Raw genomic sequence first — 12,241 nt, 5'->3', positions numbered from 1 at the left:
ATATTACATACTGCAATCAAACTTAATCTGGACATACGCCTCAGAATTTAGCTCCATTCCCTGGCCTCATTTACTAGAACCTTTTCTTTTATTTACATGTAGGTTAGGTCCTTCACTCATCAACTTGTAACTTAATATATCCCAAGGTTATTTAATTTGTTACACTCATGTAATGCCATATATCTCAGATTTAGCTATATTATATTCTTAAATTAAAATTAGCATAAAATAATTATAAAAATTTGCGAGGCAGACAAGTCTGATTTCAATAAAATATCAAGACAAAGGTAACATCAGGGAGTATACTCTTACAATTAGGCCCTTTTAGAATTTTTTTGAAATTTTTAATGACAACTAATATTATTTCAGTTTAATAATTGAATTAAAAAAGAATTAAACTCTTTGTGTATAATTGTATACCCTGTTGGTATAGCTATATACTGTACTAGTATCATATCTTAGTTGGAACATTTTTTGGTTGTATTAGCTACATTTAATTGGTACACTATTTGATTTTTCTTTAGTAATAGTAGAACAATACAGTATCTTGAATTTTTTCAATTTTCCTTTATGCATGTGTATGTAATCATTTTGATTTTGATTTTTTCTTTATGCGTTTTTTTATATAATAGTATTATAGCACAATATCTTGAAATACATTATTATATTAATATGTGGTACATTATTTTTTAATTTTTCTCTTTATGCAGGTGTATTTTGTAATAGTAGTATAGTCATATATAGTTGCCTAGAATTAATTAGTAGAACTGTATACCCTATTGGTATAATTATATGTCATATTGGTATCATATGATAGTTGGAATAGTTTTTGGTTGTTTTAGCTGCATTTTTAAGCGAATTTTATTCTGAAATGATTTATATGATCATGTTTTGTTGCGTTGGATTTTCTTGTACCTATGGACATAGATTTTGTGCATTATGTAATAGTTTTTATATTTATATGCAGTTGTTGAAATGACCCCGTACAACTATATACCCTATTAGTATAGCGATATACTATATTGGTATCATATGCTAGTTGAATCATTTTTTGATTGTATTAGCTGCATTTAATTGGTATACTATTTAATTTTTATTTAATAATAGTAATATAGTATAATATTTTAAAATACTTTATTATATTAATATGTGGTACACTATTTTTTTATTTTTCTCTTTATACATGTGTGTTATGTAATAGTAGTGTAGTCATATAGTTGCCGGAAATTAACCAGTAAAATTGTATACCATGTTGGTATAGTTATATGCCATATTGGTATTATATGGTAGTTTGAATATTTTTTTGGTTGTTTTAGCTGCATTTTTAAGTGAATTCTATTATGAAATTATTTATATGAACATGATTTGTAGTGCTGGAATTTTTTTGTGCTGATGGACAGATTATGTGCATTATGTAATAGGTTTTATAATTAGAGGCGGAACGACCTCATACAACTATATACCCTATTAGTATACGGAATGAGCAAGTTGTTTTGCGAATATTTAGCTTGCAATACGAACATGTAATTTTCTCATACTTTTATTGTATCCTTTAATATTTTGGTACAGTATTATAGTCGCAGATAGTTGTAGCAATATTTCTAGAGCAATCATATAGTCTGTTGGTATATATGTATACCATATTGGTATCATATAGTACTAGAAGTCATTTTTGCTACTTATATTTTTATTGCATTTTTCAATATTCTATTATCATTTCTATTCTAACTAGTATATTTGGAGATTTGGTGGCCGTAGATTATGTTTTCTTGCTCCATAACTAGTTGTGTTATTGCTAATGGTAGAGTGTGTACTGATATTTTTAGGGAAAGAGATCAAGGTTTTCATGCAATCACGTGGAATTAGAAAAGGAACAAGAAATAAAGAAAAAAAAGGAGTCAAATTTGAGTGTGAAATAAGTTACGGTAAAAATAACAATAATACAATTTGGGTAAAAATAAATGAATAAAAGAGAAAAAAGAAAAAATAAGAAGAAAACGAGAAAAAAGAAAAGGAGAAAAGAAAGAAAAAAAGGAAAAAAGAAAAGAAACATAGAAATAAAAAAGAATTGGAGAAAAAAGAGAAAATTTCTCACAAAAACTACTATGGATAGAAAATGTAATTAGTTTGATAGGTAGAAAAATAAATGAATAGATAAAGATAAATAATTTTATTTTTGTGGGTAACCGTGTCATTCTCCCTTTTTATTGACATGGTATGGTGTGTACAATACACCCAAAACTTCTGCCACTAGTCAACAATGACAAACCTAGCCCACTTTTGTAACGCTAAACCTCAACTATTAACATATGACAAATTTGATTCATTTTGCAAAGTTCAAACATACTTGGACCTTTCTTAATAAAAGAAAATTTACCTGAGAGGTCTTAGAATATAACTTATAACCTATGAGGAGAAAAATGCAACGCCATCAAACTAGAAGGAGGCTTTTGTAATACCCAAAAACATGAATAGGCGCCCTTATAATTCCATCTAAATACCCTAAAACCCCTCAAAACCTCTTCAAAATTTCAGTTAGGATTCTCTGTTCATGGCGGCATTTCTTCGAGCATCTCGTAGATCACTTCTTTCGTTTCAATTTTCTCACGGCCAACACTCCTCTCTCCATTGTAGCAAATTCATCTCTCAATTTTCCAGGACTCACGCAGCAGAGGTGATTCAAAAATCACCATTTGAATCAAACATACTCAGAATCCTTCGCAATGAAGTCAATTATCAGTTGGATTACGCCCCTCCCCGCCCGGTAATTCTTCAACCTCGCAGTTTATCTATGGTTCTTTTCTGGAATATTTAGGCTAATTTTAGACTAAGTATCCTAAATTTTTGGGTTTCCTAGTTATGCAACAATATTCTTAAAACAACATTTTGGGAACATTTACGTTAGGTTTGCAAGGGTACTTAAGTTTGGTTGGAGATTATAGGAGAGTATAGTGAGGTTAAAATACCAGTGGAGGCAAAAATACTAGGAGATTTTTTCTCATTTTTCCAAGCCTCGGTGGCAAAGTTACGTGATACCTATGTTGGTGGGAGGTAGCAGATACCCGGTGGAATTAATTGAGGTGCACAAGCCGGTCCGGACACCATCATCATAAAAAAAATTGTAGGAGAGAGTAGTGATAAGTGTGAGACTTAAAGGATCCCCTTGTCCTGAAGACAAAAAATTGAATGGATGAATGGTACCGGTCAAAATGGAGCGAAACAGACATAGAGGATTCAATATAAGAAGAAAAAGAGAGAAATGAAGGAGTTGTTCTTACTTCTTACTTGAGAATAAGACTTGCATGTACAAAAGGCTTAGAACAGCACCAGACTTGCAAATGCAGCTACAGGGGTAGAATGGCCACTTTGACGTGCTTTTGGTTCTATAAGCTTGTCTATTTATGTGTTACCAATGTCTTCAGATAGGTGCATTATCTTTGATATGTCTAAGCTGCTTCAATCATCTGTGTGCTTGGATGTATGTCACGAGTCATGATAATGCAGATACAATTCACTAATCCTTATAGGCGAAATAAACTAGTATAACTGACTAGTCTTTTCTATGGTGTACTTGCCTGCTTCTTTAGTTGAATTGTTTATCAAGAAAACAGAAAGATTCCTTTAATATCAAATACTGCAGATCCTAATTTTTTCATCTTTTTGTTTATTGTAATCCAAAGAGAAATGATAATGAGAACTAGAGAATTCATGTATTCCTTTTGAACCAATTTGCTTTTGCTATTTTGCAGTGGTTAGTTATGCTTTAAGAATCTCTATTAGCTTACCTGTCTGTCGTTCTGTAGTTTGGATAGGCAAGTGTAGGATAGCTCTGAAGTCCTTTTAAATGTTCGACTATGATGATATTTGCACCTTATTGTTTCTCACATTTATGTTGGCTTTCTCCAGCCTGTTACAAAGTTTAATACATTTATGGTGGAAGATCGTCCAGGCGAGCAGTGGATTACCTTGAGGAGAAAATTTGGCAATGATGAACATATCAAAATCGAGGCAACGATGTTTGATGGATCAATTACTGTTCCAAAAACAAGTGATGAAAATATTGGGGAAGATGTGCGGCTTCACATAAGTGTGCTTGTTGACATATGGAAGGGTGAAGGTAGTGAGTTCTTGGAGTTTGTCTGTTCATCCTGGCCAAATTCCTTAGAAATTCAGAAAGTATACATACTCAGGAGCGATAGTTCTCCAGCTCAGCCTTATATGGGGCACAATGTTAGGTATGATACATCTTCTTACTTTATTATATAGTGTATGTGCTATGTTCAGACTGATCCATTTCACTCATTTAAAAAGAGAAAATCCCAAAAAAAGGGAAGAAAAAGAGTTGAAATCTCTTTCTCTTTTCTTGTTAGAGTTATTTTCTATCTAAATTTCTGCTTGCAAGGCCTTAAACATTCTGTTTCATGTTTATGGACAGCTATCAACTCTCTTGAATCAGATCATCCTAGTAGCCTGCTACACTCTTCTTTAGAAAATAAAATAAAAAGGGAAAGCTGTTTCTAAAGTTATTTTGGGTAACTGCTCTAGTATGAGAAGTGTGGACTATGTTGAACATCATATTGTTGCACTTTTCTCTGGACATCCTCTACCTATCTATGTCGATCAAAATTAGTAGTAGAACTTCATTCTAATAAATTGTCTCTGTTAATTATTTTGTTGCAGTTTCTTATGGTTGTGCATGTCTTTTTGTTATTTTTATATATCTCTTTTGTGTTATTTCAGGGATTTGAACAGTGGCTTCCGAGATGGCCTAAATGAATTCCTAAAGACAAGAGGCATAAATGATGAACTTTCTGCATTCCTACACGAGTTTATGATGAATAAGGATAGAACTGAAGCAATTGAATGGTTGAGAAAAATCCAGTCTTTTATCGAAAATTAGACACGTCTCTGCCCTCTTAAATTCTCAATAAAATTGATGTATTGTAACTTATGATTAGCTTTTCTATATTTTTTGCATGAGATTTCTAGTCTTCGCCTGGCTTTCGTATTTACATGTGCATCAGTTAGAAATTTTTAGGCATAAACGATGGGGTTATGACTAGGTAATAAAGAAGATGAAAAAAGATGGACTCGAGGTTTTTCCCTCCATTGAGTCCAATGTGATTAGTTTAAAATAGGCAAAATACCTTACCACCCCATAAACTTGACACGAATTATTAGTTACTAATTTTAAATTATTCGTGGTCTTAATTATCCCCCTCAACTTGACCTTTTGAGAGCCATTACCGCCCTGGACGCTGATGTGGCAAAAAATGTGGGTGCACTCGTTTGCCACGTGAAATTTTCTGTATATGTGGCATATTTTTACCTTTATAAATATGTTTCTTTTTTAGATAATTTTTTTCGAATACAATTTATAATAAAACTTGGATAGAACTACATTATTTATGCTAAATTTTTTTATTTGGCTAAAAATAATAAAGTTTTAGTTAGTTTTTTTAATTTGACCTGAAAATAAAGATTTATACAATTGAAATAAATAGTCAAGGCATCTAAAAAGTAATAAATATACATAGTTTGAAATTAATTATTTTGGCTATAATTTTTTTATATAGCTTTAAATTACGTTGCTCTAAAAATTTTTTTTTTTACAGATTTTATCTGAAACAAGTAAAAATACACAGTCATTGCACCAAAAGAAGAAATAAAAAGAGTGTACAATTGCAAAAAAAAGTGTTTTTGAAGAGAAGCAAAAGCAATTTTGGAGAAGCAGAAAAAAGTAACTTATCTCCAAAAGTACTTTTCTGAGAAGCACTTTTAAGAAAAATACACTTAGAAGCACTTTTCAAAATCTTGGCCAAACACTAATTACTGCTCAAAAGTGCTTTTCTAATTAATTAGCCAAACACAAACTACTTCTCCCCAAAAGCACTTTTTTAAAAGTACTTTTGAGAAAAATACTTCTCAAAATAAGCTGATTTAAGAAGCTTGATCAAACGGGCTATTATTCGCGACCACTCTTCAATTCCACTATTTCTACACTTAATATTTATTGCATTTGCTGATTTGATCCTTTCTTTACATTAAGCAAATCCCAAATAAACTGGTCTTCATTATCAATTACATGAACTACTCTATGCTGCTACAAAATATCCTCACTTTCACTCCCCAAAAAACGACAGACTGAAAACCATTTGACACTTAGAATTGGGAAAGTGTACACGAGCAACCCCATGCATACAAAACCAATTCAATACCATCTTACACGTATAAAAATGAAACATTACAAAATTTAGGTGTGAATATACAATAGATACAGAAAGAGCAAGTCCAAAATTATTGTTTTCATTTCGTCATCCAGTAAACCAAAATGAGAAACATGCATACCGAGGCAACTAATGAAAGAATGATAGTATCCATAGACTTTTTCTTCTTTATTGCAGAAAGAATATGATTAACCTGCACAATAGTAGCAGAGCAAATATGAAAAAGATGAGATCAATTCCATCTGTAACAGAAGTTTCTGCAGATATTTAACAATATGATGCACCGACACTAATCAAGAGGTGCTTGTGCTGTGACAGCTTTGTAAAGAAGTGTTTCTAAAAGAAAAAGCTCTTCAGTTTAGCGAAAACATACGTTGCTTACAAAATTACTTGTCTAACAAGTAATCCTAGAACTTGCGGAAGTCTAGAAGTACTTCAAACACTACTTGCTAAAGATTCAAAAGTACTTCACGTCGAAGATCACATTCCTCTTTTTTTATCTTATTTTATTTTATTTTTAAGGTGGTAATATCTGGCAACTTGTGCGCGCTTTGATTAATTCACTGGGGGAGCTATTACTGTAACAGCAGAGACTCAAACTGAGTATTGTACCTGGGATCTCCAGGTTGTTGCTCATAAGCCTCGACTACCAAGCAAAAGGAGATGTGACTTATCTGAATCAGATCAATGAAGCAGCTCGTGGCAAATGCTATCACTATTTAGAATGAGAATTTTAAGCTCTCCTACTTCTGGTCACCTCTAGATATTCATGAAATGCATAAACGGGTGTCAAAAAGACATAGTTTACTTACCGTTGGAAGGCGACTGCTGACATTGCTCAACTTTGAATTAATGCCACCAAATGTTGATCTTTGAAACATAAGTGTCTTTATTGTTTCTTGAGCTTGAGAAATCACGCCATCCATCTGTATCAAGAAGTCAGTAATTGAGCACAGCAATATGCACATCTACCATAACACTTATGAAAACTTTTTCTTTGGACGACAACAGGGAAAATTAGCCACCATCATCATATCAAATTTACCTGTCCAGTACTCCTATGGAGGGAAGCACGTTCATTAAGGAGTGCTTGCTCATGAGACCCACTACCATCTTCCAGATCAAACCTGGTCCGATCAAACTCCCTAAAGTCTTCAAGCAATGACGCATGCTCTTTCTTAGCTCTGTAACTTGAACGGAGCCGATTAAACTCCTACAATCCAACAAGAGAAGCTCTTTTAACTATCAATTACCTTATTTAATAAGAGGAAGTTTTAACAATCATGCTATTAGACATCAGATTGTCCATCGAGGAATGCAAACAAGCTGCTACTAGACAATACAGTGAATTGTCCTTTGAATACTGCATCTCTATAAGACACATGATTCCACGATCAGATATTTCACTGATTCCCAATACCATGTTTGCAGACATTAAAATTTTCAACGTGCAAGTTACCTGGTTTTGTTTGACAATGAAATCATTGTTCAACTTAATTTCCTTTCAATTGTGCTTATTGATTTAACTATTCAACAACTAACCAAAGAAGTTACGTGCTGTAAGTACCCATCTGTGTGTGAATGTGTGTATCGTAAGTTTAACTTACCAATGTATCAAAAGCTTTTGCATTCTTGTTTCGCTGTATTACACATGTTTTGCTTACATGGTGATATTATGCTTTCTTTCTTTAAACTCATAATATCATGATTTTATTACATCATTTTGCATGTAGGAAAAGAAAGAATCAGTATGGTTATTTCATGTGTACACAAAGAAGAATATCTGCCATCAAAGCATTTGAGAGTTGAGACAAGGAGATGCCCAGGGCTACACTTGAAGAGCAGACTTTTGGTATGTCAAAAGTTAAACCTACTTCTGGATCAATCACCATCTACTCGCGGACCTGTCTGTTAGTTTCAGCAGTTCTGCAACAGCATTACAAATCAAGAAGTTAGTCCATTCTGAATCATCATTTACCCAACTAAATATTTTCTCCGTTCTCATAGTCAACTTGCTGCAACTAGAAGTTGCCAAGAGAGTGTTCTAAGAGCATAACTCATTCTTCCCCTTAGTTCTCGCCATGACATGAAACTGCTTCTCAACATCAGCTTACGACATTCCTTTCAATTTTGTATCCCATCAAATAGTCTTACCATTTTCAGCAAATTTATACCATATCATCCAAGTTCATCTTGGAATTATTTGGCCCTTCAGATTGTTCAACTGCAATACACCATTAGCCCATACTCTATATCCAAGATGGTTGTATGCGGATTTGATAGCCATGAGAATACAGGCAAGGACCACTGTCAGTGTTCCAAGAAAAAATATTAAGTGAAAAAGGCCCCGCTACATATTACATTAATTTTCAAGAGCATGTTTGTCTTGGGAACTCCAAATATCTAGCTTCCCAACTTACCATAAAAAAATCCAGCTTCCTAACTTGTGCTGAGCTTCTAACAAGGCATCAACCTTTTTTATGACTGAAAAATCCATTCTTTCAGCTTCAAACTCGGGGATAGTGGGCCAACCCTTATACCTTACCATTCAAATGCCAGACTTAGTGCAACAGGATGGTTTCAGACTCGTAACATGAGTCTATCATACATTATGCATTTTATTGCCTTTGAACCAAATGCATGAAGCAAGAAGACATTAACACTTTGCTTGGCACATAATTCCACTACCACACAATTTGCATGGCTTGTCGTTTCAGTATCTCTATATAGTACACCAGGATCTATTAGGGGAAAAGAAGTTAAAGTACCTGAAAAAGATCTTGAAGAATTTCTTGATGCCGAGTCAGCGTATGAGAAAAGATCTCAGATCCTCCTGATGAAACCCATGCTTGCATTTGTGAATTTACTTGTTGAAGCTGCTTGAGCAGTTGATCTATATTGGGTTCAAGATCATTATCATTAGCATTACCAGTTTTGTTTGAAACGAACTTACGATATATATGCATCTGCTCATCCAGCTGAGCTTCAAGCTTCCTTGCCTAGTTGGATGTGTAAACCAGTATAAGAAAATTTTATTTATTAAAATATATGAAAAAAAAGAAACAATTACAGATGAGATTTCAAGAAAAACTTCACCACATGACCAACAAGTCAATTTTCCTATGTGAACCTAAGCTGAATCAAGCAAATTGAAAGAGGATCAACTAAAATTTACCCCTGCCACATGCAAACAATTTGTCATGACTCTCGCCATTTCCACACCCTTAGAGAACTCTCAGGTAATCTTATCATAAGTTCAAATGAACAACTATGCTTAGACCAAGAGAGAATATTGGTTTCCAGGCTCCTCCATTAGCACCAAGATCTGAGGTGAGATCACTTAAACCTAGCACAAACTTTAGATACCCCCCCCCCCCCCACACACACACACAAAAAAATGAAAAAAAAAATGAGCAAAGGGGAAAACTGAGCTTTATGCATGCTAACAGTTTCCCATCAAAACTGCTTATATTCAGTATTCTTCACGTGATCTAGCCACCTAATGGCTTGCAGGAATGCTAATATAAGTTGGCAAACTCAGGACTTCACAGACCACCCTCATCCTTGAGCCTTTTCTAGACTATGTAACCTCCAAAAACAAGTTAATCTTATCCCTTCACAATTCCTTTAACTACCATGTCCCTGATAACTAAATAAAACCGTTTTGGCATATAGAATAATCCAAATTTGCACAGGGAGAGGGGAGGAGAAAGGAACAATAAAAATGCCTAAATAATGAAGAATTGATTTCAAGACATTGATAATAGCCACTTGATAGATCATTTTCTTTTTTGCATATAATTTTTGTCAAGTATTTTATCTATTGGAGCTAATAATTCTTTATGCCTAGGGATATCTCAATGCAGATTTTTGAGTTTCGTTGAAAATAATAATATGAGAGTCAGAGTGTGACAAAACGAAACTTCACTATGAGATCTCAGCATTTGAAGATTTGTATCACTGGATGCAATAACATTGAGGTTGGCATTGAAGCATATATTAAAGGTATACTTGGCACTGTGCAAAAATGGTCATCTTTTCTGTGATACGGTCTTAAAAGTAGAATATGGGGACAGCTTCTTGTGCAGACTGTTGAAAAAGCTATATTGTAGTTCTAGAATCACAAAAACTTGAGTTGTACCTTCTCATTCCCTTTTAATATGCGATTTTTATGCCGTTGGTAGCGTGGAGACAGAAGAAAATCAATCAAATTTCAGTCAAAACCACTTATATAACCATTAAGATACATGTACAACGACATCTCCAAGTATGAATAAAAGAAGTAGTCCAGATCGTAAACAAACAAAAAAAGCAAACAATTAGTATCACTCTTTTAGGTTCAAATATAATGGAAAGCAAGACAGGAAACCATTTATGAATATCTTCTAAATTCACCCACAGAAGTAAAAGAAACATGATCTGTAACCATTATATTTGACCACACTATCCCCCTGATGCTTCTCTAGCAAAACTAATGCAATAAAAAAGTAATTACATCTACGAGGAAATTAAAACACCAGCTGGACCAATAAGCCTATGCATAGCATCACTTTCATCATGATAAACAATAAGAGACAACAATTCAGTTATCCTACACCAATTCATTGATATATCCTAACCAACAATCTAATGAAATCCAACAACTTAAAAACTAAAATCTAAGCCTACTAATATTGCTTTCTAGAATGGTTCCAGTGGCTATATTTATGTTAATTCTGGTTTCTCCAGTCATGGTACATCTTGATTCTGCTATGGTATTGTCAGATCTGGTCCAATTATCCGAGTAGTTCTACCTCTCAATTGGATTAAAAAAAACCAGGACAAACTGAGAGATCCATTCAATATCATCACTCAAATTCATATATCAGCATCTCAAAGTTTCAAAAATTGCATACCAACACTATATTTACAATATATTTTCCAAATAGCCAAAATCAATACGAGAAATCTGATACATTTGGAAATACAATTGGAACTATACAGAGAAGATTGATATAGTATAGCACAAAAAGAGAATTGTCCGATTTTTTATTACATAGTTTTATACGAAAATAGAAAATCAATATGAAGGAATGTAGCTACCTGCTTTCGCAAGGAATCCCAAGAGGTAGGAGGATCCATGAGAAAGCGAGCAAGGAGGATCGAAGATTGTCGAGTGGAAGATACTGGAATCCCTTTGTTTTTACACAATATGAGAATTGAGAGAGAATAAATTTGGAGGAAACTTTAGCCAATAGGTACTGTTTGGTGGGTGGGAGATTATTTTATGATCAATTAAACCGAGTCATATGATTAAAATTATTTTACACTAACGGTCTGTTTGGTAGTTGGCTTAAGTGTTTTTTAAAATATTTTTCTCATAAATTCATTTTATTTCAATTGAAAAAAAATATTTTTCCTTTTCCAAAACTCTTTTTAAATCTTCCCCACCTTATTTTCTATCCTCACTCACCCCACCACCCATCCACCGCCAACCTTCTTTTCATATTATAAATAGAATACTTTTTTTTTTCATTTCAACAAATGAGTATTTTTCTTTTCATGATATAAAAAAAATTATTGTTTTAACAAATAAGAAAAGTACTTTATTTTCATTATTTAAAAAAAATAATTTCATTCATTTCAACAAAATGTAGTAAAAAGTATTTTATTTATTTCAACAAAAAAAGTTTTTCTCATGATGTAGAAAAAGTATTTTCTTTTCTTGATGTAAAAAAAATATTTTCTTTCATTTCAACAAAATAAGTACTTTATTTTCATGTTGTAGAAAGAATACTTTATTTATTTAACCAAAAAAAGAGTATTTTCTTTTTTAGTTATAGAGCACAAATTTCAACGTTATTTTTGCGTAAAAAAGTAATGCAACACATTAGTTCCTTTGGGTTTGTGTAAATTTTTAGAAGAATAATAAATTTTAGAAGAAGTGGACAAATTAATAGAGGAGTCGGCTACTACAGTGGAGATCCGTTAGGGCTAGGTATTTTAGTAACGGTAGGGATGGATTTGAACGAAAA

General features: G+C 33.0%; 2 protein-coding genes and 1 long non-coding RNA gene across 3 annotated transcripts; 1 reads left to right on the top strand and 2 right to left on the bottom strand.

The window, feature by feature from the left end:
- The first annotated feature begins 2,502 nt into the window (after positions 1-2,502).
- LOC104222180 (uncharacterized protein At2g39795, mitochondrial) lies at positions 2,503-4,982 on the top strand. Its single transcript, XM_009773369.2, has 3 exons — positions 2,503-2,764; positions 3,907-4,235; positions 4,741-4,982. Exons 1-3 carry the CDS (start codon positions 2,552-2,554, stop codon positions 4,898-4,900), a joined length of 702 nt encoding a protein of 233 aa, XP_009771671.1. The 5' UTR covers positions 2,503-2,551; the 3' UTR covers positions 4,901-4,982.
- Positions 4,983-6,142: 1,160 nt separating this feature from the next.
- On the bottom strand, positions 6,143-11,499 carry LOC104222181 (Golgi SNAP receptor complex member 1-1-like). The gene is made up of 5 exons (XM_009773370.2): positions 11,310-11,499; positions 8,996-9,226; positions 7,273-7,440; positions 7,040-7,153; positions 6,143-6,420 (listed from the first exon to the last, which is right to left on the bottom strand). Exons 1-5 carry the CDS (start codon positions 11,346-11,348, stop codon positions 6,307-6,309), a joined length of 666 nt encoding a protein of 221 aa, XP_009771672.1. The 5' UTR covers positions 11,349-11,499; the 3' UTR covers positions 6,143-6,306.
- On the bottom strand, positions 8,356-8,759 carry LOC138870081 (uncharacterized). Its single transcript, XR_011400317.1, has 2 exons — positions 8,648-8,759; positions 8,356-8,534 (listed from the first exon to the last, which is right to left on the bottom strand). It is a non-coding gene; the product is annotated as an uncharacterized lncRNA (long non-coding RNA).
- Positions 11,500-12,241: the final 742 nt, after the last annotated feature.

This window comes from Nicotiana sylvestris, chromosome 6 (genome assembly GCF_000393655.2).
Source record: "Nicotiana sylvestris chromosome 6, ASM39365v2, whole genome shotgun sequence".
NCBI classification, from domain to species: Eukaryota; Viridiplantae; Streptophyta; class Magnoliopsida; order Solanales; family Solanaceae; genus Nicotiana; species Nicotiana sylvestris.
Note: the sequence above shows the minus strand (reverse complement) of the source record. Positions and strands in the feature narration are given on the sequence as shown.